At 39.5% G+C, this 22790-nt stretch overlaps 1 protein-coding gene across 1 annotated transcript; it reads left to right on the top strand.

Annotated features, from left to right (window-relative positions):
• The first annotated feature begins 17248 nt into the window (after positions 1–17248).
• LBD16 (lateral organ boundaries-domain 16) lies at positions 17249–19635 on the top strand. The gene is made up of 2 exons (XM_082899446.1): positions 17249–17706; positions 19113–19635. Exons 1-2 carry the CDS (start codon positions 17419–17421, stop codon positions 19440–19442), a joined length of 618 nt encoding a protein of 205 aa, XP_082755572.1. The 5' UTR covers positions 17249–17418; the 3' UTR covers positions 19443–19635.
• The last annotated feature ends 3155 nt before the right edge of the window (positions 19636–22790 follow it).

Here is a 22790-nt window from a genome sequence, read left to right as displayed (position 1 = left end):
AAGACTCGCAATATCATCCAAGAAGAGCCAGACCCTTTATAAAATGTTTAATATCTTACGTGTATTAGTTTAAAAGTTAACTTATACCTATTATTAATAAAATAATATATATATATATATATATATGTATTAATTTTGATAGAATTAATATACAATGCAAGTCTCATATTCGTATAAAATATTTAATAAAATTTTTAATAAATTTTTTTGAAGTAGGTGTGTTTGGTAACGTTTACGTTTTTAATTTATATTTACAAAAATTTTATAAATTGGTTTTTGTTTATTTTTTGTTTATTTTTAGAAAAACATAAACTACAAACGCGTTTGGTAATTGAAAAAATGTTTAAAAAAATTTAAAAATATAAAAAAAAGTGAGAAATAGTAAGTGATGGCAAGTGGCGGCGGAAGACGGTAGTGGAAAGTGATGACGGTGGGTGGTGGGTAGCTGGTGGTGGTGGGTGGTGGTGGTTGGGTGGTGGCGGTGGTGGTGGGTGACGGTGGCGGGTGGTGGGTGGTAGCGAGTGGGTGGTGGTGGTGGTGGTGGCGGCGGGTGGTGGTTGATGGTGACAGGTGGGTGGCGGATGACGGGTGGTGGTGGCGGGTGGGTAGCGGGTGGTGGGGGGTAGGTGGGTGGGTGACAGTGGCGGGTAATGGGTGGTAGCGAGTGGGTGGTGGTGGTGACGGGTGGTGGGTGGCGGATGGCGGATGGTGGTGGCGAGTAGATAGCGGGTGGTGGTGATGGGTGGGTGGGTGACGGTGGTGGGTGGTAGGTGGTGGTGGTAGGTGGGTGGCGGATGGTGGTGGGTGGTGGCGGATGGGTGGTGGGTGGTGATGGTGGGTGGGTGAAGGTGGCGAGTGATGGGTGGTAGCAAGTGGGGGGTGGTGGTGGTGGTGGTGGTGGTGGCGGCGGGTGATGGGTGGTGGTGGCAGGTGGCGGGTGGTGGTGGTGGTGGTGGGTGGTGGAGGGTGGTAGTGGGTGGGTGGGTGGGTGACGGTGGCGGGTGGTAGGTGATAGCGAGTGGGTGGTGGTGGTAGTAGTGGTGGGTGGTGGCGAGTGGGTGGCAAGTGGCTGGTGGTGGCATGTTGCTGGTGAGTGGTGGTGGCAAGTAGGTGGTGGCAGGCGGTGGATGGTAGTGGCGGGTGGTGGGTGGTGGCAGGTGGATGGCAGGTAGGTGGTGGGTGGTGGTGGTGGTAGTGGCAAATGGTGGATAGTAGTGGCGAGTGGGTGGCAGGTGGATGGCTGGTGGGTGGTGGTGGCGGGTGGTAGGTGGTGGTGGCAGGTGGGTGGTGAGTGGTGGTGGTGGTGGCGAGTGGGTGGCAGGTGAGTGGTGGGTAGTGGTAGGCGGGTGGTGGTGGCGGGTGGTGGGTGGTGGTGGCAGGTGACTGGTGAGTGGTGGTGGCAGGTGACTGGTGAGTGGTAGGTGATGGGTGGTGGTGGCGGAAGACGGTGGTGGAAAATTGTGGCGGGTGGTGGCTAGTGTTGGGTGGTAAAAAAAAAAAAAATTGAAAACTCAAAATGAAAACATATTTTTTGTGTTTTCATTTTTTGGCCAAATTTATAAACTGAGACTACTGATTTATAAATCAAAAATTTTACCAAACAAATTTTTATTTAAATTTTTAAAATTTTTATAAATATAAACAAAAATAAAAAACAGGATCTTGGTGGAAAGCTAACACGCTAGCAGCAGTTCCCAGGTGCGGCGTTCGGCGGAAATATATTTTTATAAAAACATTGTTGAAATCCAACTCACTTTTCTTATTGACCAAACCAAACCAAAAAAAACTCACTTTACTTAAAAATAAAAATTACAATAATTATGGGTTGATATTTCTAAAACAAATAGCATTAAATTCAATTTTTTCTTTTTCTAGCACGTTAAAAGACTTGTATTTTAGCAATATTACACATTGTGTTTGACAAAATTGTTTCGAAACACAATTCATAAAAAAGACATAAAAAAAAATAAAAAAATAAAATAAAAGTGTTATGATTTTTTTTTTTTTTTTTTTTTTTTTTTTTTTTTTTGGGATTTGAGTAGCACTTCTATCAAAAATTAAGATAAATAAAAGAGCACTCAAAAATCAAGTATGGAAACAAAAATTTTCAAAAAAGTACAAAAATATTGAAAAATAAACGATCAAACACCAGTATATTATTCCTGTCTAAAAAAAAAAACACCAATATATTATTGGCACGATGCAACAACTCAAATTATTATATTCATCTTCCTCCTTCTCCATGATTATGTATAATGTTTATTTATTTTGCAATATGTAATTTTAAATTAACACAGAAATAAATAAAAAAATTGAAATAATTTGTTAATAGATTATTACGTTGATTGAACCAACTTCATTCTCTTTTTCTTTTTCTTTTTCTTTTTTACTTTTATCATTAGAATAACATTGTTAAAATATAATATTTTTATCACTATTTATTATTAAAATATATTAAATGATTCATTTAAAATCTCAATCATTTTTGCATTAAAAAATCACCATATATACTACCATAAGGCCATTCCAATGCTCCACCAAATCTATCACCAAATTTAAATTTGATAAAAAAGTCTCTTTTTTTGTGCTCCAACGGTTTCATCAAACTTGTAGCAAATTGATAATATAATAAATGTTTTACCAAACAGAGGATGTCTTGCACTTTTCAGTAATTTACTGTGCATAGTCGTTGAGTGGTTACCCACCGGACAATCGGCCGAAATCGTTCGGCCAGATGCCTACCGAATGACTATCTCAAGGCAAAAATTTAAGAAAAATTTATATTGACCGATCGACTCCCGAATAACAACCTTTACATCTTTTTTTTTTACCTATACACCATTAGTGCTACTGTCATCATGTTCAACATGTATGAATTGACCCAATTGGAGTTTATCACTAAGAATTAGATCATAATGTTCATCAGGTTGAGAAACATAAGTGGCATGAGATGAATTTGATACCCTGAGGTAAAACCCTTGGTTTGGGAAGAGTTCATCACCAGCTAGTGCAGGGACAATACTCACTACTTGCAATAGAGATGACCTGTGCTCACTAGCAATCTTCGCATCTGTGTTCATATGCTGTAGAAGCTTCAATAGAACACTAGGGACCAAAGTAGCCATTGTGGGGGACTTCAATATACATCACTTTGAGAAAACCCAGATGGAGAATTTTAATCTCTCCTATAAGAACACAACAAATCTTAAGGAGGCATTAGAAAATAAGGGTTTTCATCCAGAAAAATGAATCTTGGCAGGTAGTAGAGAGGGGAAATGAAAGTTGTTATTCAAAAAAGTTAAATCGTACAAAACCAAACCAAACCCAGAAAAGTTATTACAAATTTTTCGGATTGCACTTGCCGGTCGACCGGTTAGTTGTCCTCCCGATTGACCTGTGTTTTGCTGATAGCTAAAAATTCACCATTGGAGAGCTTGATATCAGATAGAGGAATTCGTCAAATTTTTACTCAGATTTGATGAAATATTTGGTGAACCGTTGGAGATGTCCTAATATTACATAATAAACCATTAATTAAAAAAAAAAACTTTGGTCTTGATGTCATTTTGATCCATAAAATTTCAATTGATTTGAATTTGATCCTAAATTTATAATTTTGTTTTAATTTAGTTTAATTGATTACAATTTTTATATTATTTTTTTTATATGAAAAATACAACATAAGTGACGTGTTATATGTTTAAGGGCAAAATCAATACAGTGAGTTAACCTCAACTAATTCAACAATAATTTTTTTTGTCAAAAACACTAATTACATTATCATTTGGATCAAATTGACATAAAATTTAAAATTTAAAATTAAAATTGAACCAATTAAAAATATAGAGACTAAAACAATACAATCAACAAAATGTAAACTCATTATTTTCAAGTAATTGACATACCACTTAGTATGATTTATGATTTTCTATGCTTTGAGTATCACGTAGGCAACGCCATTTGATACTCGAAGACTGTTTGATAATTTTCTTTCAGAACACATAATTTATAAGCAATGTCATATCTTTAATATTTTTTTGGCAAATAAAAATTGAATAGATTTTATAATAATTTGTGCTATAAATGATGTGTTTTTATTTTTTAAAATTAGGAATTTTGATCCATAATTTTTTGTGCTAAAATTACAAACTTATATCATCATCCTACACCGAGTTATTCCACACTATTATAGAATTTTAATTTGTTCTTATTAATAATGAATATGTAATTTTTTATATTTAAATTTATCTCATAAAATTATTATAATCTTAATGTTGTTCAAGATTTTTTTTAAAATAAAAAATTATAATTAATGAGTGCTCCTTCTAACTTAAATTAATGAGTGCCCCTCTAACAAAATTCAAAAAAGTACAAAAATATTGAAAAATAAACGATCAAACACAAATATATTATTTGCATGATATGCAACAACTCAAATTATTATATTTGTACGGGGAGGAAATAATTCTCCTCGTATAATCCTGTTGACCAATTCCACGCTCCTCCGTACGACGTCGCTTTATCACCTGAAAACACAAACGTGAGCTAGCCGGCGGGTGTGTGCCGGAAACCTCTCCGATGCCTAAGTCAGTGATTTTGACAAATAGACAAAGTTTTATATTCTCAGAAAGAATTACGTTCAATTACCTCCTCCAAGGTGATGCTTGTGGGCTTTTATAAGTTTTCCGTGGCACAATCCTAGTAGGACTTGTACTTCTCCATGCAGAGTCCTCATAGGATTCATTCTCCTAAGGATAATGCTTATCCTTTTACACCCTCCCCCACTGCTTAAACCAAGTGGGATGGTTTTCTCCATGGCCGAATTACTATTTGACCGAAGTAACATTAGCTATGCCAAGCCACAAAGTGGGCCGTACTAACAGTAGTTTGGTTTTTCTTCATGCTACACCATATCTCGGTTCTCTCATACACGAACCGTGGTATGCTTGGACCGATCTACTGAGTAGCTACATTCCGACCGACCTACCCTGAATTCATCATGACCGGACTACCTTTCTTGGGACCGTACTAACTCAAGTTGTCCAAACCGAAGCAGCTTTACGATTCCTTAGCCGAAGTAACTTCATCTCTTTTGACCGTAGTAAGTCAATATCTCGAAATAAATCTATCGTTCTTGAACCGGAGTAACTTTAACAGCTTGGGCTGGAGTATCTTTTATCTCTCCTGGGCCGGAATAACCTTGCGGCCTTTTCACCAAGTCCTTGGTGCTTTGGGCCACGAAGCCCACCACATAGCTCGGCCCAATTTTTACCAAAAATTACCCTCTCAATTGCCCCTTAATTCCATCTGCATTGCATGATTGGGATTACCAGTCCACCAGCCGAGCTGGCGCCTGTTTTAAGCTTTTCCAGCCGAACTAAAAATACTTTAGCCTCTCCAGCCGTGCTAAAAACTCTCGAACTTTTAAGCCGAGCTAAATTTTACTTCGGGCTCCGTTTTGTCCGGTAAAAAACGTCTCTTCAATCATAGCGTCTGTAACGCTTCCCATTCCAGTGACACGTGGCAGGCTCTGATAAGCCGTGGCCAACTGTTACGCCGCCCTGCAGAAATTTTGTACAATTCCCGCCTCTTTTTGCCGCCTTTTTCTCTCCCTTCTTTCACAAAACAACCTTTCTTTTTCTTGAATCACTTCACCTTTCATTCTTCACTTTCTCTTCTCCTCTGTTTCCTGAGCTTTTGAGCTTTGAGCTTGCTGTGTTCGTGCCTCTATTGCTGCCATTGCTTCCATCTCTTAGCTTCTCTCTTACTCGGGTAAGCAAGCGTATCCTTCTTGCTCTTTTGCCTGTGTTATCATCTGTTTCTGTTTTGTATGCTTTTTTGAAAACACTTTTCTCCATTTGTTGCTTTGCTTTCGTACTTTTATGAAAAAACCAGTAGAACTCCATGTGTGTATGAACTATTATGTAGAAAACCACTCTTAGATCCAAAATCACATAGCAACCGAACTAGGATCCTGTTTGCCCCCAAATAGATAGATCTTTGTAGTCAATAACCGAACTAGGATCCTGTTTGCCCCCAGAGTCTAACTCGCTTTAGCCGAAATAAGATCACCAAGTTTTGAATATGGCAAACTAGGAACCTCGGTGGTCAACCGAACTAAGCTTTTGGGGCCAAGTCGGCTCTCTTGGTTCCTAAACCGAACTCAGAAAGCCGCCCCCAGAGGCTTAACCGAAGTAACTCTATTCACATTGCAGCCGATTTAGGCCTTGGGGCTAAACCAGCTCTCTTAGTCTTTTAGACCGAACTCAGAAAGCTGCCCCTAGACGTTAAACCGGTCTACCGAGCAAACTGCTCAAACCGAGCTGCCAAACCTTTTGATGAACCGAGATAGAACCAGTTAATTTGAGGCCGAAGTAGGGCTCTTATACCTTGCTTTTAAATTGTAGCACAGTCCATTGATCAGTGCTTTAACCCCCTCTGTTTTTTACTTTGCAGACTTAGGTTACCCAGGCACTCCTGCGTGCGCTCAACCGAGTTACTGAGCACGATTTTTGCACCGAAATAACTTATCCGTAAATTATACAACAAATGGGTAAGTATAGGTATTTAGTTGAGACCCCTGGTGGGATGGCCGAATTCAGGAAGGACTATAACATACCGGATGACGTCCATTTGACTTTGGCAAAAAAGAACGTTATTCCATGGGACAACGAAGGTTTTGTCCCCTTTACCCTACAATCCATAATAGAAACCGGACTACGGTTTCCTGTCCAACCATTGATCTGTGAGTTCCTTAGGCAAACTAGGCTATGCCCCACCCAACTGTCCACCAATACATACCGTATTATTATGGGAATAGCCGCACTAAACCACCAAACCGGATTAAACCTTGGCCTTGCCGAAATATTCCATCAATATTCCATCGGCTCGAAAGATGCTGGGTGGGTCTATTACCTTAGGATCCGCCGCCTCCGAGAGAAGATAGTTAAACACACACCGGACAAAGATCTTAATGACGATGATTTCTTCTGGGTCTCTGGAAACTTTGAGGATTTTCAAGCTCAAATTCCTGGCCGACCTATAAATTGGAAAATGGGCGAGCCTGGTAATTTAACTTCGGTCTTGTTCCTTGTATGTTATCTCGGTTTTTTTAGTCTATTGACCGAACTAACACTTCTCTTTTTTTGCAGATTTCGCCCACCTCCGTTCCCTGTATAGCTATCCCAACCTTGCGGTTTTGCGAGCCGCACTACGGATTAAAGAACGAGGTTGGGCCAAGCTTCTAAATCTTGAACCGACCTACCGATATAGCGGTCGCCGAAAAGCAAGAGTAACCGATTTCCTACTTGAGGAAGCACCAGAACCGGACCCAACCTTGCCAGAAATACGACTTGTCCCATTAACTGCTGAAGAAGAGATGGCAAAGAGAAGCAGAGTTAGGGCCCTTCTGACCTCGACAACCAGAGCCGAAGTACCAGCGACGATTGAGGAGCAGCCTGCCGTTGTGGCCCTCCCCTCTCAACGGCCTTCTTCATCTCGCCCCTCCAAACGCGCCCGATCTACATCGACCGAACAGCCACTTGTTGATGAGGTTGAATCCATCCCCCGAAGTCCTCAACCTTCCCCCAACCAGAGCAAACTGACCGAGCTGAATCTCCAAAGTGGGCTCCGCCGCTGACCTTCAACGACCGAGACATCAAAGCTACTGACTCGGTCGTGGCTGAAAAAGACCACCAATTGGCTTTTAACCTGGCCAAAAGTGTGTGCCTCCCTAAGGACATGGAGCACCACTTGAAGCAACTGAACACCGAAATGAAGTCAATTCGGTCTGCTTCCAAGTCCATGATCTTGGTAAGTAGCTCTGTCTGTTTTTTCTGTCTAAATTTTTCCAACTTTTACTTCGGCTGAAAAGAAATCTTTGTTTTGCCAGGCCTTGCAAAAGAACAATATTACATACAAGAAAGTCCAAGAACTAAGAAAAACTACAAGGCAAGCAATGGCGGAAGCTGAGGCCAAGGCGGCCGAACTAGCGGAGGCCGAAAGGAAACTGACCGAGCTTCAAGCAGAGAACGGTCGACTTGCCGATCTGGTTAGTTCGGCTGAAGCGGAGAGGCAAAAAGCGGCCATTGTAATGAAAGACAAATATCTGCGTGAGCTGCTAAAGCTAGAAAAGAGAAAGGATACCGAAATAAGCCAACTAAAAAAGGGTGCGGAGGTAGCCGAAAATGAGGGTTACAAGCAGGGCTACAAGAAGGCGGAGGAAGCCTATGTGAAACAATGTGATGCTGCCAAGGAGTTGTTCTTCAAATGTGGCTGGAGGGCGGCTGTTGAGCAGCTCGGTCATGACCAACAGACCGAGGTCTTCAACCCTCCAGACTACTTCATACCGAAGTCCCTTGCGGAGTATGCCGATACCCTGCAGCAAGAGTTTCTGGAAGACTCAGGTTCCGATGACTCCTATTCTGAAGATACTCCGGTCGATAATGTGGACCAGCCAGTTCGGTCGGTGCCCACTGTTGAAGACCTAACTGTTGATCTTCCCAGTGAGACCGTGGTTCCAGCCGAAGTGACTCTCCCCGTTGTGAATGAGCTCCCTCCAGAAGCCGGTCTTCAAGTTAGTGGTGACGCAGGTTTTGATGCTGATATTGAAGAACTTTTTTCCTGATTTTGTACTTTTTTTTTCTTTGTAACCGAACTATGCCCCTTTGTATTGACTTTTGTTTTGAATGAAAATTTTACGCAACTCTTACTCCGGTTTTGATTTGTATGTCTGCACTTTGTAATGTCTTCTATTACTCCAACTGTTATTTCGGTTTTAGATGGTTAAACTATACTTGCCAGCCAACCACTCTTTAGTCGATATGCTTACTTCGGCTGAGGAGTACAAAGTGTTGTTTTATTCCGGCCAACCACTCTTCAGCCATGCACTTACTTTGGCTGAAGAGTAACAAGAGTTGGTTTATTCCAGCCAACCACTCTTCGGCCATACCCTTACTTCGGCTGAAGAGTAACAAGTGTTGGTTTATTCCAGCCAACCACTCTTCAGCCATACACTTACTTCGGCTGAAGAGTAGCAAGTGTTGGTTTATTCCAGCCAACCACTCTTCAGCCTTGCACTTACTTCGGCTGAAGAGTAACAAGTGTTGGTTTATTCCAGCCAGCCACTCTTTAGCCTTGCACTTACTTCGGCTGAAGAGTAACAAGTGTTGGTTTATTCCAGCCAACCATTCTTCAGCCATGCACTTACTTCGGCTGAAAGAGTAACAAGTGTTGGTTTATTCCAGCCAACCACCCTTCAGCCATACACTTACTTCGGCTGAAGAGTAACAAGTGTTGGTTTATTCCAGCCAACCACTCCTTAGCCATGCACTTACTTTGGCTGAGGAGTAACAAGAGTTGGTTTATTCCAGCCAACTATTGAAGTTAGTTTTTCCAGCTAACTTATAGTATTTGGTTATTCCGACCAAATGTCCTGCAGCCTGGATCCTTATCCTGGGCTTAGGAAAGGTGTTGGTTTAATCCAGCCAACCTCTGAGTTAGTTTTTCCAGCTAACTTAGAAATAGAATGCTTGCAATATACTTAAGTCTTGAAAGCTAACTTTTACAAAGAGTAATTTGTGCTAAAAAGAATTTCTTATTTTATTGAAGGAAGAAAAAAAATTACACATGTTTGAAAAAAGAAGAGCTAAAAGTAAAATAACTTGAGATTGGCCGTATTCCATGGCCTAGGGATTGCCTTGCCATCCTTGTCTTCTAGGTGGTATGCCCCTTTGCCTGCTAACCCAACCACCTTATAAGGACCTTCCCAATTTGGGCCTAACTTGCCGTCTCCTGGGATCAAGGTGTTTCCCATTACTTTGCGTAGTACCCAATCCCCAATCTTGAATTGTCTTGGATGCACCTTTTTGCTGTATTTTCTGATTAACTCTCGTTGGTATGAGGCGATGTGGACTAGCGCTCTTTCTCTTCTTTCTTCTGCAAGGTTGAGTTCTAAGGCTATGGCTTCTCCATTTAAGTCTGGATCAAAATTTTCGCTTCGAATTGTGGGGAGGCCAACTTCTAGTGGGATTACTGCTTCCATTCCATAGGCCAAGGAGAATGGTGTTTCTCCAGTTGATCGCCGAGGCGTGGTGCGGTAAGCCCATAAGACGTGAGGAAGTTCATCTGCCCACTTGCCTTTTGCTTTCTCTAGCCTTTTCTTTAGTCCATCCAAGACGACTTTATTTGATGCTTCAGCTTGCCCATTTGCTTGAGGATATGCCGGTGTAGAATTGTAGAATTCTATCTTGTATTCCTCACAAAAGCTTCTAAAGATTCTACCGTCGAACTGAGTTCCATTGTCTGAGATCAGTGCTTTTGGTATACCGAACCGAGTGATGATATTCTGCCAAACAAACTTCTTCACGTCTTTTTCTTTGATTGATGCCAATGCTTCTGCTTCCACCCACTTTGTGAAGTAGTCTGTTGCTGCGAGAAAGAATTTTCTGCCCCCGGGCGCTGTTGGAAGTGGTCCTACTATGTCCAAGCCCCACATTGCGAAAGGCCATGGGCTAGTTAAGGGTAGGAGTTCTCTTGCTGGTTGATGTATTTGGTGTGCGAATTTCTGGCATTTTTCACACTTCTTCACATATTTCTCTGAGTCTGCTTGCATATATGGCCACCAATATCCTTGCGAAATAGCCCTGTAAGCGAGCGACCTTCCCCCTTGATGACTTCCACACATCCCTTCGTGTATTTCAAACAGGAATGCTTCTACTTTGCTGGGATGAACGCACTTGAGGTAAGGCCCAGAGAACGACTTCTTGTATAATGCCAAAGATGGAGATAGCCAAAATCGCTGTGACTTTGCCCTTATTCTGTTGGCTTCTTTTTTCTCTTCTGGTAGGATGCCGTCTTTTAGGAATAGGATGATGGGATCCATCCAAGAAGGGCCTAATTCTGTGCAACATACTTCTTCTGCTTCGGGGTCTTCTATGCTTGGTCTTGGTAAGAAGTCGATGAGTAATGGATGAGGGATTGATGTATCTGCCAGTGAGGCAAGGCCTGCTAGCTCGTCCGCTCGGCTGTTTTCCTCCCTGCCAATTTGTTCTATCCTTACCACATCAAACTTCTTGATTTCTGATCTGACTAACTCTTGGTACTTGGCCATTCTGTCGTCCTTTGCTTCGTATTCGCCAGAAATTTGGTTTACCACCAGCAGAGAGTCACTGTATACCATTAGTTCGGTTGCTTTCATGAAGTGTGCTGACTTGAGTCCTGCGAGAAGTGCCTCATACTCTGCTTCATTGTTGGATGCTGGGAAGCCAAGGTTGATTGCTTGCTCCACAACCAGGCCGTCTGGTGAGATGAGGACTATGCCAAGCCCTGCGCCATGTCGGTTGGATGCTCCGTCCACAAAGAGCTTCCACATCTCTCCAACGAATAATTTCCAGCAAGTGGAAGGATCAGATGATGCCGTGAGGTCTAGAATGGTGTTTTCTTCAAGGTCCATGTTGGCTATCTGTCCTTCGTCCTCTGTTTGAACTGTTGGTGAGCCTTTGTTTGTCTCTTCCTTGTTGTCCTTAGTGTGGTTTGCCTTGGTGCTTGATTGACTACCTTCTACTAGGGGTTGCGCTATTCCGGCGTCAACTTCCGTCCCTAGTTCGGTTGTGTCAGTTAGGTCGACTGGGCAAATATGATGACTTCCAGGAGTAAATTCTGCGACGAAGTCTGCCAAGGATTGGGCTTTTATTGCGGTTTTAGGTTGGAATTTGATGTCGAATTGTCCCAACTCTACTACCCACTTCAAAATTCGCCCACTAAAGTTCGCCCTTTCAAACAGAGCTTTTAATGGAAAGGCTGTGAGGACGACTATGGTGTGGGCGTGAAAGTAATGCGCCAATTTTCTGGATGCCATCATTAATGCTAATGCTAGTTTCTCCAAGGGCAAGTACCTCGTTTCGGCTCCCAACAATGTCTTGCTGACATAAAAGATGGGCAAGTGTTGTATTCCTTCTGCACGAACCAACACTGCGCTGACTGCGTGCTGAGAGACTGCCAGGTACAAAAAGAGTTATTCACCAGGTACTGGAGTAACGAGTAGTGGTGGGGAAGACATGTACTCCTTCAAGCTTTCCAGAGCTCGGTCGCATTCCTCATCCCATTCAAACTTGGCCTTTAAAGCTTGGAAGAATGGTCGTAGTCTGTCTGATGACCTGCTTATGAACCGGTTGAGTGCAACCGCCATGCCAGTGAGATGTTGCACTTCTTTGACTGAGTTTGGTCTCTCCAACTCCTGGATTGCTTTAATCTGAGAGGGGTCTGCTTCTATACCTCGGTTGGTCACCAGGAAGCCCAAGAATTTGCCAGATCCAACTCCGAATGCGCATTTGGACGCATTGAGGCGCAACTTGTGTTTATTCAGGATCTGGAACATCTCGCCTAGATCTTTAAGATGGTCATTCTCATCGTTGCTTTTGACCACCATATCGTCGATGTAAGCCTCCATTGTTCTGCCTAACAATGGTTCAAACATCTTAGTGACCATCCTTTGGAATGTCGCCTCTGCGTTCTTTAGGCCAAACGGCATGACCTTGTAGCAATATAACCCCCTTGGAGTTGTGAAGGATGTGACCTCCTGGTCTGGTTCATGCATGGCGATCTGGTGGTAGCCTCTGTACGCATCCAGAAAGCTAAGTCGGTTATGTCCTGCCGTTAGGTCCACCAGTTGATCTATCCTTGGTAGAGGAAAGCTATCTTTTGGGCATGCCTTGTTGACTGTTTTGTAGTCGACGCAGACACGCCATTTACCATTCTTTTTTGGCACTACAACTGTGTTGGAGATCCATCTTGGGTAGTGCACTTCTCTTATTGCTCCTGCCTCCAGCAGGTTGCCTACCTCTTTTGCCACTATTTCGGCGTGGTGGAGTGCCGACCTGCGTGTGCGTTGAATGACTGGTCTGGCGGTTGGGTGGACATTGAGTTGGTGACTGATGAAGTTTGGGTCAATACCTGGCATGTCGTAGGGTGTCCAGGCAAACACTTCGATATTAGAGGTCAAGAATTCCAAGACCTCTAATCTCTCAGTGCTGGACAACGATGAGCCAAGCAAGAAGAACTTATCCGGGTTCTTCTCATCTATTTTTACCTCCACCAAATCCTCCACCGCTTTCTGATCGGCCTCTTTGCCGACGTCTGCGAATAGTTCATTACTTTCTGGTTCTTCCACCGAATGAACGTATCCCTTGGCAGCTCGGCTTCCATTCGCTGTGGCGAAGCATTGTTTTGACATGATCTGATCGCCATAGACTTCTTCAATTATGCCGGTGTCGTTGGGGAACCGCATTACCTGATGGTATGACGACGCTACTGACCGCATGGCATGCAGCCATGTTCTGCCCAGGATGATGTTGTATATGGAGGGGACTTTTAATACCCAGAACTCCACTTGTTTTGTTACACTCCCTGCTCTGACTGGAAGGATTATTTTGCCGACAGGCCACTCTGGCATGGAGTTGAATCCAATCAGGGGAGAAATTGCAGGCGCCAAGTCTTTGTCTTGCAGCTTCAGTTGTTTGAATGTGTCGTAGTACATGATCTCGCATGAACTACCTTGGTCAATCAGAATCCGCTTGACGTCAAAATCCTTGACTCGGAGAGTGACGACCAAGGCATCATTATGGGGGCAATATATTCGATCCAAGTCCTTATCTGAAAAGGACATGACATTTGTTGCCTCTGTCTTCCCCTTCTTGGCGGCAGGTTGGGCACTTAACACTTCCCTAAAGTGCTCAGCCTTCTTTATCGATCCCCTGAGCTCGCATACACGCTCAGGTTCAAAGACTCCATGTATTACATTGATGATGCCTTGTGGTGGGGCGTCAATTGGCATTCTGTTGGGATGATTATTATGATCTTGGGGGGCTGGTTGCGTCCCTCCTTCAATGTATTCGTCCAAGTGGCCTGCTGCCACCAATTCTTCCAAGTGCTGTCTTAGTGGCGTGCAATTCTCAGTTCGGTGCCCCTTTTCTTTGTGGAAGGTGCACCGTGATCTGTCATCGTAATTTTTCTGACCTTCCCCTAACTTGGCTGGCCACTTGACAAAAGGCTCGTCTTTTATTTCGCTCAGAATCCGATATATTGGTTTTTTGAACACCGTTGTTATGGCAGTGCGGATTCTCAACCATCTTTTGTCTGGGTCTTCACTGTTATCTCGTCTGCCACGCCCGTTTTTGTTCTGCCTATCTACTGTATTGACCTTTGCTGAGGCCTTCTTTTCTGGCACCGTGGTTGCACTAGATTTTGCTTTTGCACGTGCGCCATCCTCTTCTACCCTGATGTGCTGATGCACTCTTTCCATCAGGGCCTCCATGGTGAGGGGTGGCGTCATGGTAATCGAATCCCTTAGTCTGTTCCCTACTGGTAGGCCTCTTTTATATTGCGCAATGGCTAGATTGGTGGGGCAGTCTCCAATCTGGTTGAATGTCTCCCGGTAGCGACTGTTGTAAGATTTGAGGGTCTCTTTTTCACCCATGACGATGGAGAGTAACTAGTCTATCTCCACCGGTGTTTTAGTGTTTGTTCGAAACCTTGTTACGAACGCTTCTGCCAATTGGGCCCAGGAGGCTATGCTGCCCTCTGGGAGCTTTTCGAACCAAGTCAAGCCTAGGTCGCCAAGACTTGACGGGAAGAGTATGCACATTAAGGCCTCGTTTCGCCTGTACACAGCCATGACTTGGCGAAAGTGGCTTAAGTGTGAATACGGGTCCGTCTTCCCTTCATATGTGGTGAATTTCGGCTGAAGGAAGCCTGATGGTAGGGGCGCGTTTTCGATTGCTGGGACAAACGGTGAAGTCTGTAGTCTTGCCAACGCCTTGTCCGTTGGTTCGTAGGCCGGTCGCGGTATCGGCATTCCAACCTCGACGCTTCCATGCGTCCGAGGAGCCAACCGTTGTAAGGCTGAAACTCTGTGTGGATCCCTCGCCCTAGCGTCCTCCTTGCATCGTGCTTTTTCTTCGAGCACGGTTCGTAAGTCGGATGACCTGGGCAGCTCGGTTTGTCTAGATCTGGTTTGGTGTGAATGTGAAGGCCAATACGTGCTTCCTTCAGTGTATGATCTTTCGGATCTCGTCCTCTCAGACCTGGAGTGACGAGTCCTTGATGATAAGGAATGAGTGTCGCCTGTCCTGAGGCTTCTGCTCTCTCCTTGGGAGGGTGTAGTATTCCTACTACGATTCTCTGAGTGGCGAGGGGGCGTCTTGTGCTTGCGTCCCTCTCCTGTCGCCACCTCTTTAGTCTTCATCTGGCGTTTTAATGCTTCCATGTCCGCCGCCATCTTCCGAATTAGTTCATCTTGTTCCTTCACGCGATCTTCCAGGGCTTGTGGATCAATCCTCCTCCTTTGCTTGTCAGGACTTTGAGAGTGACGAGGGCTGCTATTCCGCCTTCCCCTGCCACTCCTCCTGGAGCTATGTTGTTGGGGCTCCAGATCCGCCATAGGAGGGACAGAGGGTAATCCTTCTCGCCTTGCGCCCCCGTCAGGAGTTAGCCCGTCGACGGCGGACTGCGGTAGTTCTTTAATGTGTGCCATTGATTTGAGAAAAAGGAGAAGCTTAGTCAAGAGGTTTTTGTTCTTGTCTGTTCTTCCCACAGACGGCGCCAATTGTACGGGGAGGAAATAATTCTCCTCGTATAATCCTGTTGACCAATTCCACGCTCCTCCGTACGACGTCGCTTTATCACCTGAAAACACAAACGTGAGCTAGCCGGCGGGTGTGTGCCGGAAACCTCTCCGATGCCTAAGTCAGTGATTTTGACAAATAGACAAAGTTTTATATTCTCAGAAAGAATTACGTTCAATTACCTCCTCCAAGGTGATGCTTGTGGGCTTTTATAAGTTTTCCGTGGCACAATCCTAGTAGGACTTGTACTTCTCCATGCAGAGTCCTCATAGGATTCATTCTCCTAAGGATAATGCTTATCCTTTTACACCCTCCCTCACTGCTTAAACCAAGTGGGATGGTTTTCTCCATGGCCGAATTACTATTTGACCGAAGTAACATTAGCTATGCCAAGCCACAAAGTGGGCCGTACTAATAGTAGTTTGGTTTTTCTTCATGCTACACCATATCTCGGTTCTCTCATACACGAACCGTGGTATGCTTGGACCGATCTACTGAGTAGCTACATTCCGACCGACCTACCCTGAATTCATCATGACCGGACTACCTTTCTTGGGACCGTACTAACTCAAGTTGTCCAAACCGAAGCAGCTTTACGATTCCTTAGCCGAAGTAACTTCATCTCTTTTGACCGTAGTAAGTCAACATCTCGGAATAAATCTATCGTTCTTGAACCGGAGTAACTTTAACAGCTTGGGCCGGAGTATCTTTTATCTCTCCTGGGCCGGAATAACCTTGCGGCCTTTTCACCAAGTCCTTGGTGCTTTGGGCCACGAAGCCCACCACATAGCTCGGCCCAATTTTTACCAAAAATTACCCTCTCAAATATTCATCTTCCTCCTTCACCATGAATATGTATAATGTTTATTTATTTTGCAATATGTAATTTTAAATTAACACTGAAATAAATTAAAAAATTGAAATAATTTGTTAAAAGATTATTACGTTGATTGAACCAACTTCATTCTTCTTCTTCTTCTTCTTCTTTTTTTTTTTTTTTTTTATATATTTCTTTTATCATTAGAATAACATTGTTAAAATATAATATTAAAATATAATATTTGTATCATTAAAATATATTAATTTTGATGTCATTTTGATCTATATAATTTCAATTGATTTGATTTTGATCTTGAATTTATAATTTTGTTTTAATTTGGTTCAATTTATTACAATTTTTATAGTATTTGTTTTATATGAAAAATTCAACATAAGTGACATGTTATATGTTTAAGGAGTAATGTTAGGTATCATGAAAAAAATATCATGAAAGATTCTTCACTGTTAGGTTATACATACAAAAAAACACCACACATTAATCAAAGGATGAAAACTCTTCATGAAATATTTCATGATATTTTTTTCATGATCCCTAGTATTATTCATGTTTAAGGGCAAAATCAACCTAGTGAGTTAACCTCAGCTAATTCAACGATAATTTTTTGTCAAAAACACTAATTACATTATTATTTGGATTAAATTGACACAAAATTTAAAATTTAAATTTAAAATTAAAATTGAACCAATTAAAAATATAGAGACTAAAACAATACAATCAACAAAATGTGAAAAAAAAAAAAAAAAAATGTTCCCTTGAAACACAACATACATACCCTCCAATGTCCCCCAAATCACACCCCCACCCCTATAATATAACACCCACCCACCACAAAGCCCCCCATCCCACAAGCCCTTCAACATTAGAGAGAGAGAGAGAGAGAGAGAGAGAGAGAGCGCGCAGCATTTCCTAGTGTGCTCGTGTGCGTCCAATTTTTAATCTCTCTTGTTTGTGTTGAAGATGGCAAGTGGGAATGGAATAGGGTCGCCTTGCGGTGCATGCAAATTTCTTCGTCGGAAGTGCGCCGCAGACTGCATATTTGCGCCGTATTTCGGGTCGGAACAAGGGCCGGCTAGGTTCGCCGCGATACATAAAGTGTTCGGAGCAAGCAATGTTTCGAAACTGTTGTTGCATGTCCCTGTTCCTGATCGATGCGAGGCTGTTGTCACCATTGCTTATGAAGCTCAAGCCAGAATTCGTGACCCTGTCTATGGCTGTGTCTCTCATATCTTCGCCTTGCAACAACAGGTTCTCTCTCTCTCTCTCTCTCTCTCACTATATATATAACACTCAGAATCTATGTTCAAAATTTCTTCTCAAACGTTTACATATGGTTCAGATTCAATTTTTATACAGCAAACTTATTTTTATAATGAATCTGAATCATAGATTGAATTTTTAACCTTAATTGTCTTGCTTCAATTCTCACAGTTAAATTGCATTTTTCATTTTAGCTCGGTTGCGTCTGAAGTTGACTTTTTTAGTAATTTTTATATTGTGTTTAGAAAACTACTAACAGGATTATTTTTTTTTAGTGTAAAAATTTAATGTAACGTTTAGTCTTTTTTTAATTAGTGACAAACAACTAATTTTCCTTCATGGGTATCTCTCATATTTTTCGTACGAGTCTTGGTTGAGTATATCACAAGGTCTTCAATTAGATTAGGTGTATGTTTTATTGTATTTTCGATTTTTTTTTTTCATTTTTTCAGTGGTACAGAAATTTATTAGACAGATTTTGTTTTAAATTTTTTGTAAACAATTCATTTTTAAGAAGTATTAAAAAATTGTTTTGGAAATTTCAAACTATTTTAACATAAAAATAGAAAGGATACGAAAATAAACTCTAAATAATTTGACTAGACAAGCACATGTGGAATAGCCACTTAGCCTCCATTTGGGAAGTTAGTGTGGGGTTTTTTTTTGAGTTAAAATAGTCACAAAAAATAAAATAAAGTTTTTAACTTAATAAGATAAAACATTACATTCAACTCATAATCATTACATTTTTTCTCTCACAAAAAATTAAAAAAATTAAAATTTTTCCTTAAACCAGACTTTTTAATCCCAAACTAAAATAATTAAAAAAATTAAAAAATCAAAAAATCAACCGAGTTTCCAAACGAGCTCAATGGAACAGCTTTTCTTTCCCTCTCTCTCTCTCTCTCTCTCTCTGTGTTTTGGCAAAAAAATATCTCTCATGTTTCTGGTAAGTTTTAAGTCATTTTTTTGGGAACTAAGCACACTTCAACTGAAATGAGGGTGAGGGTGAGGGGATTATAGTTGTTTTCATCTATATATGACCGGTTTGGTAGAACCGTAGAAAAATGATTATAATTTATAGCCTAACAGTTTATACCTTATAACTGTGAACATAAGTTGATTTTTGACTTATAAATTAAGTTTCTCCTCCCCATTCAGAGAATAAGTTGATTTTTGACTTACAAAAAGTTATAAGCTGTATTATTAAGCTGAACCAAACACATTAAAATAGCTTAAATTAAGTTAAAAACTAAAATAAGCCGGAAATAAGCCCTACCAAACACGGCTATACTACCACCAACATCCATGTGAATTTTTGAAAGTTCAAACTGTTGTCTATACTTGGGACATAAATGACGTAATGACAATTTTCTTTTCTTTGTTTTGGATAGGTGGCATGCTTACAAGCCCAACTAATGCAAGCAAAAGCTCAACTGGCACAAAGCCTCATTGACTCAAGAAATGTACAAAATCAATGGCATGAGAATATGGTTGGAGTGCCATCACTTCAAACTTCTCCAACCTACAACATGATGAGCTCTATGATCTCACCTCAGAGTTCGGTCGAATCAATGGATCACAGCTTTGATGGAATGGGATTAATGCAAGAGATAGAGAGCAGAGATGAAGAACTTTGTTTCCAACCTTACACTAAGAAGAGACCTTCACAAACTGAATTGGGTGAGCTTCAAGCACTAGCCCTTAGGATGATGAGGAACTGATTCACTCTCTCTCTCTCTCTCTCTCTCTCATCATCATCTTTCTAATATGAATGTCATGTTGACAGTGTTGGACTGTACATATGGTTTAATGATGTATATACAGAGACTATGGAGGAACCTGGTATAATGTTGTGAGCCTAAAATCAGGCATTTTCCCTTACTTTTTACCATAAACTAATTGCAACAACCTAAAGATAGTCTCTCTCTCTCAGTGCAAACTGTTAAAGGTATGGGATTTTCTGTTCTTCTATATTTTTCTCATAAAATGCACACAGTTGCTCAAAATTTTCAAATTTGAAAGTTGTTCTAATAACTGTGAGCATTTTTTGAGACAACGGAAGAAAAGAATGTAAGGGCTAGTGATCCTTGGCCACTGATAAGTTGCAAGGGTTGTGAGGTTACTTTATGAAAAAGTTCAATATTTTTTAAAGTACTAAATTTACAGAATTTGATTACAAAATTAAATAAAATCATGTAGAATTTGATTATAAAATCAAATATAATTCTTTTACATGAATTGAGATTTATTAAACATTTAGATTTCACCTCATCTGAACGGATTGTATCTAATTTTATGATAAAATTAAAAATATTAATACTTTACTCATGAACGTGCAACAATAATAGAGACGCCCTATTTGACATTTGCAAACCTAACCTTTGGAATTAGGGTCACCTTAAACGATTTTAATAATATATCTATCCAGTTCCATCTTTGATAAAATATGTAACATACGCATATTTTAAATATTCTATATATGTATGCATAATTTAAGTTTGAACTCTCTAGTATCAGTTTCCTATGGAGAAATTTATGAAAAATGTTATAGGTCTTAAATTTTTTATTAAATAAATAATTAAATATTTGATATGAGTGTGAGATTTATATTTTGACTCCACTTTTATGTGAGATATTTAGTTATTTATTTGATAAAAAATTTGATATCTCTAACATTATTCAAAATTTATTTTAGGAGAAATTACCCCACCATGGGATCTTGAAAAAATTATTATATATGCTTTGAAAATTTTGTAACTTTAATTATTAATATTAATAAAATTTATTATTAATTTATAATTATTTTTGAATTGTACACTGATGTGAGATTTTTCCTTTGTTTTAAAAACAGGCATGGTTAAATGCGTTTCTAGAAGTCGTCTGAAATAAAGTCTTTAAAGCGGTTCTAACACTATAATATATAAGAGTTTTAGAAATTAAATTTTTTTATCTCTAAAAGTGAAAATTTTATTACAAAAGATATTTAGGGGCCAATTTCTATTGTTGTGAGGGCAGTCGTTAAAAGGTCGTCTCGAAAAGTAAAAAACAAGACTTTTTGTGACAAAATTTTAAAAATGTCACTAATAAATTGACTTTTGAGGACAAAATAATTTAGTCTCAAAATGATTTATTTTTTGAGACAAAAAATTTGGTCCCAAAATGATAATAATTTATCTCTAATGTCCAATTTTCGTTGTTAAAAATATAATGATGACACTTTTCGCAACAAAAATATTTGGTCTCTAAAAAATAACTCTGTTCCTAAATTTTGGTCTCTAAAACTTTTATTTTTTGTAGTGTAATATGATACATTGTATTAGAATGTTGATTCCCATTATAAAGTTAAGAACACAAAAATTGAGTTATAACAAATGAACTATAAAGTTTAGGAATCGCATAAATTGAATCACAGAAAGTGAAGGATAGCATAGTTGTGTATATAAAGTATGATGTAATGTGATTGTGTTATAGCAAGCATTGACATTGTTAAATGCATTTGGTTGCTTTCATTCACACTGTTTTGAAGACATATTTACTTTTGAGGTATGTGAAGTGGTGTGAAGGCAACAAGATTAACCGACAACTTTAAATTGGATGCTCATAGTTGTCTGTAAGGAAGCTTGCCATTGTGAAATGAGGTTTTTAATTGTAATGATAAGTTGATGAGTTGTGCCATGTTACATAGGATTTGCCTATTTGATTGGTTTTGTTGCTCTTTTTTCAATATATCATAGGTTAAATATAGGGACCAATTTGAGTCTATTTTCAGTAACATGATGACTTTGATGTCATAATCTTTTCTCACTAACTAGGGATTGGAGAAGCACTAATGCCATTTGAACCAATAAAGAAAATGTGCACAAAAAACTAATGCGGCTCATATTTATTATTATGTTGATTCTATTAAGATTCTAAAACACACATTAATTTCCTTTATCACATTTGTCTAAAAATTGTTTAATAATGCATCATTTATCATATTTTTATATCCCTTTTGCGTACTATATGACATAGGACATACATTATTGTTGAATATTAATGAAATTTATGTAAGACTCATTGCATCAATGAGTGAATATATTACGTTAGAGGATAAGTAAAATGTGGTATGAAAACATGATAAATGTAACATTATTGAAAATTATTACTATTTGAGAATATGTAAGTGTTATATATATATATATATATATGTATTAGAAATCTTATTTAATCAAAAAAGGTGTGCCAAAGTTTTTCTTAGAAGGTGGAGAATGAAATGGTGTTTTGTGGGGTCATGTCTGAAAAAAATTTAGAATATAGACTGATAATCTTGGATAAAATTCTAAATAAAAAATCTAATTTTTTTTGAGTGTTGCTACTTGTGTATATACGTATCATTGTAATTGAAGGCAAAGGCACCTTTTGCGGTGAGTATCCAAGGGACCCACTTGCCTAGGGTTTATGTTCTCTAATAAGTAGGTTAACCTAACTTAACCTAACATAAGTACTCTTAAGTATAATTTTAAAGGTAGTATTATATGATCTTGTACACAGATTGATGGACACAATGTCCCCTTGATTGGCTGCACACTGGTTAGAGAACTTGCAATTTTTATAAAATCAATCAGTTTGTTTAGTTTTAATTTTTTGAAAATTAGATTTTTATTTTTAATTATTATTATTTTTTTAATGAATGCTTTTAAAATTTTGAGTAATTTTTTTACTTTTTAAATGCGTCTTACTTAAATGTATCTAAATAGTAAAATATTTGTGAAAAAATATTTTTAAAAATTAATAAATATATAAAAATATGAAAAATATACTGAATATATATATATATATATATATATTGTATCTTGGTATTTAGTGAATTTTTTAAATATTTTTTTCAGGAAATATTATATTTTTTTAAGTGTATTTATGTTAGGTGTGTCTAAAAATTAAAAAATTGCTTAAAATATTAAAAAAATTCAGTGAAAAAAGATATGAAAAATGAAAAAGTAAATTTTTTTAAAAAGTAAATTCTGGAAATAGAAATCAAACAGAGTAAATTATTAACCAAATTGGTTTTTTTTTTTTTTTTTTTTTTT

Source organism: Camellia sinensis, chromosome 12 (genome assembly GCF_055761805.1).
Source record: "Camellia sinensis isolate YWXY chromosome 12, ASM5576180v1, whole genome shotgun sequence".
Classification (NCBI taxonomy): domain Eukaryota; kingdom Viridiplantae; phylum Streptophyta; class Magnoliopsida; order Ericales; family Theaceae; genus Camellia; species Camellia sinensis.
Note: the sequence above shows the minus strand (reverse complement) of the source record. Positions and strands in the feature narration are given on the sequence as shown.

Bases quoted from the DNA above. Each gene is read 5' to 3' on its own strand.
- LBD16 (XM_082899446.1), top strand. From the start codon at position 17,419: ATGGCAAGTGGGAATGGAATAGGGTCGCCTTGCGGTGCATGCAAATTT. The intron at 17,707-19,112 runs GTTCTCTCTCTC...TGTTTTGGATAG, and splicing joins TCTTCGCCTTGCAACAACAG to GTGGCATGCTTACAAGCCCA.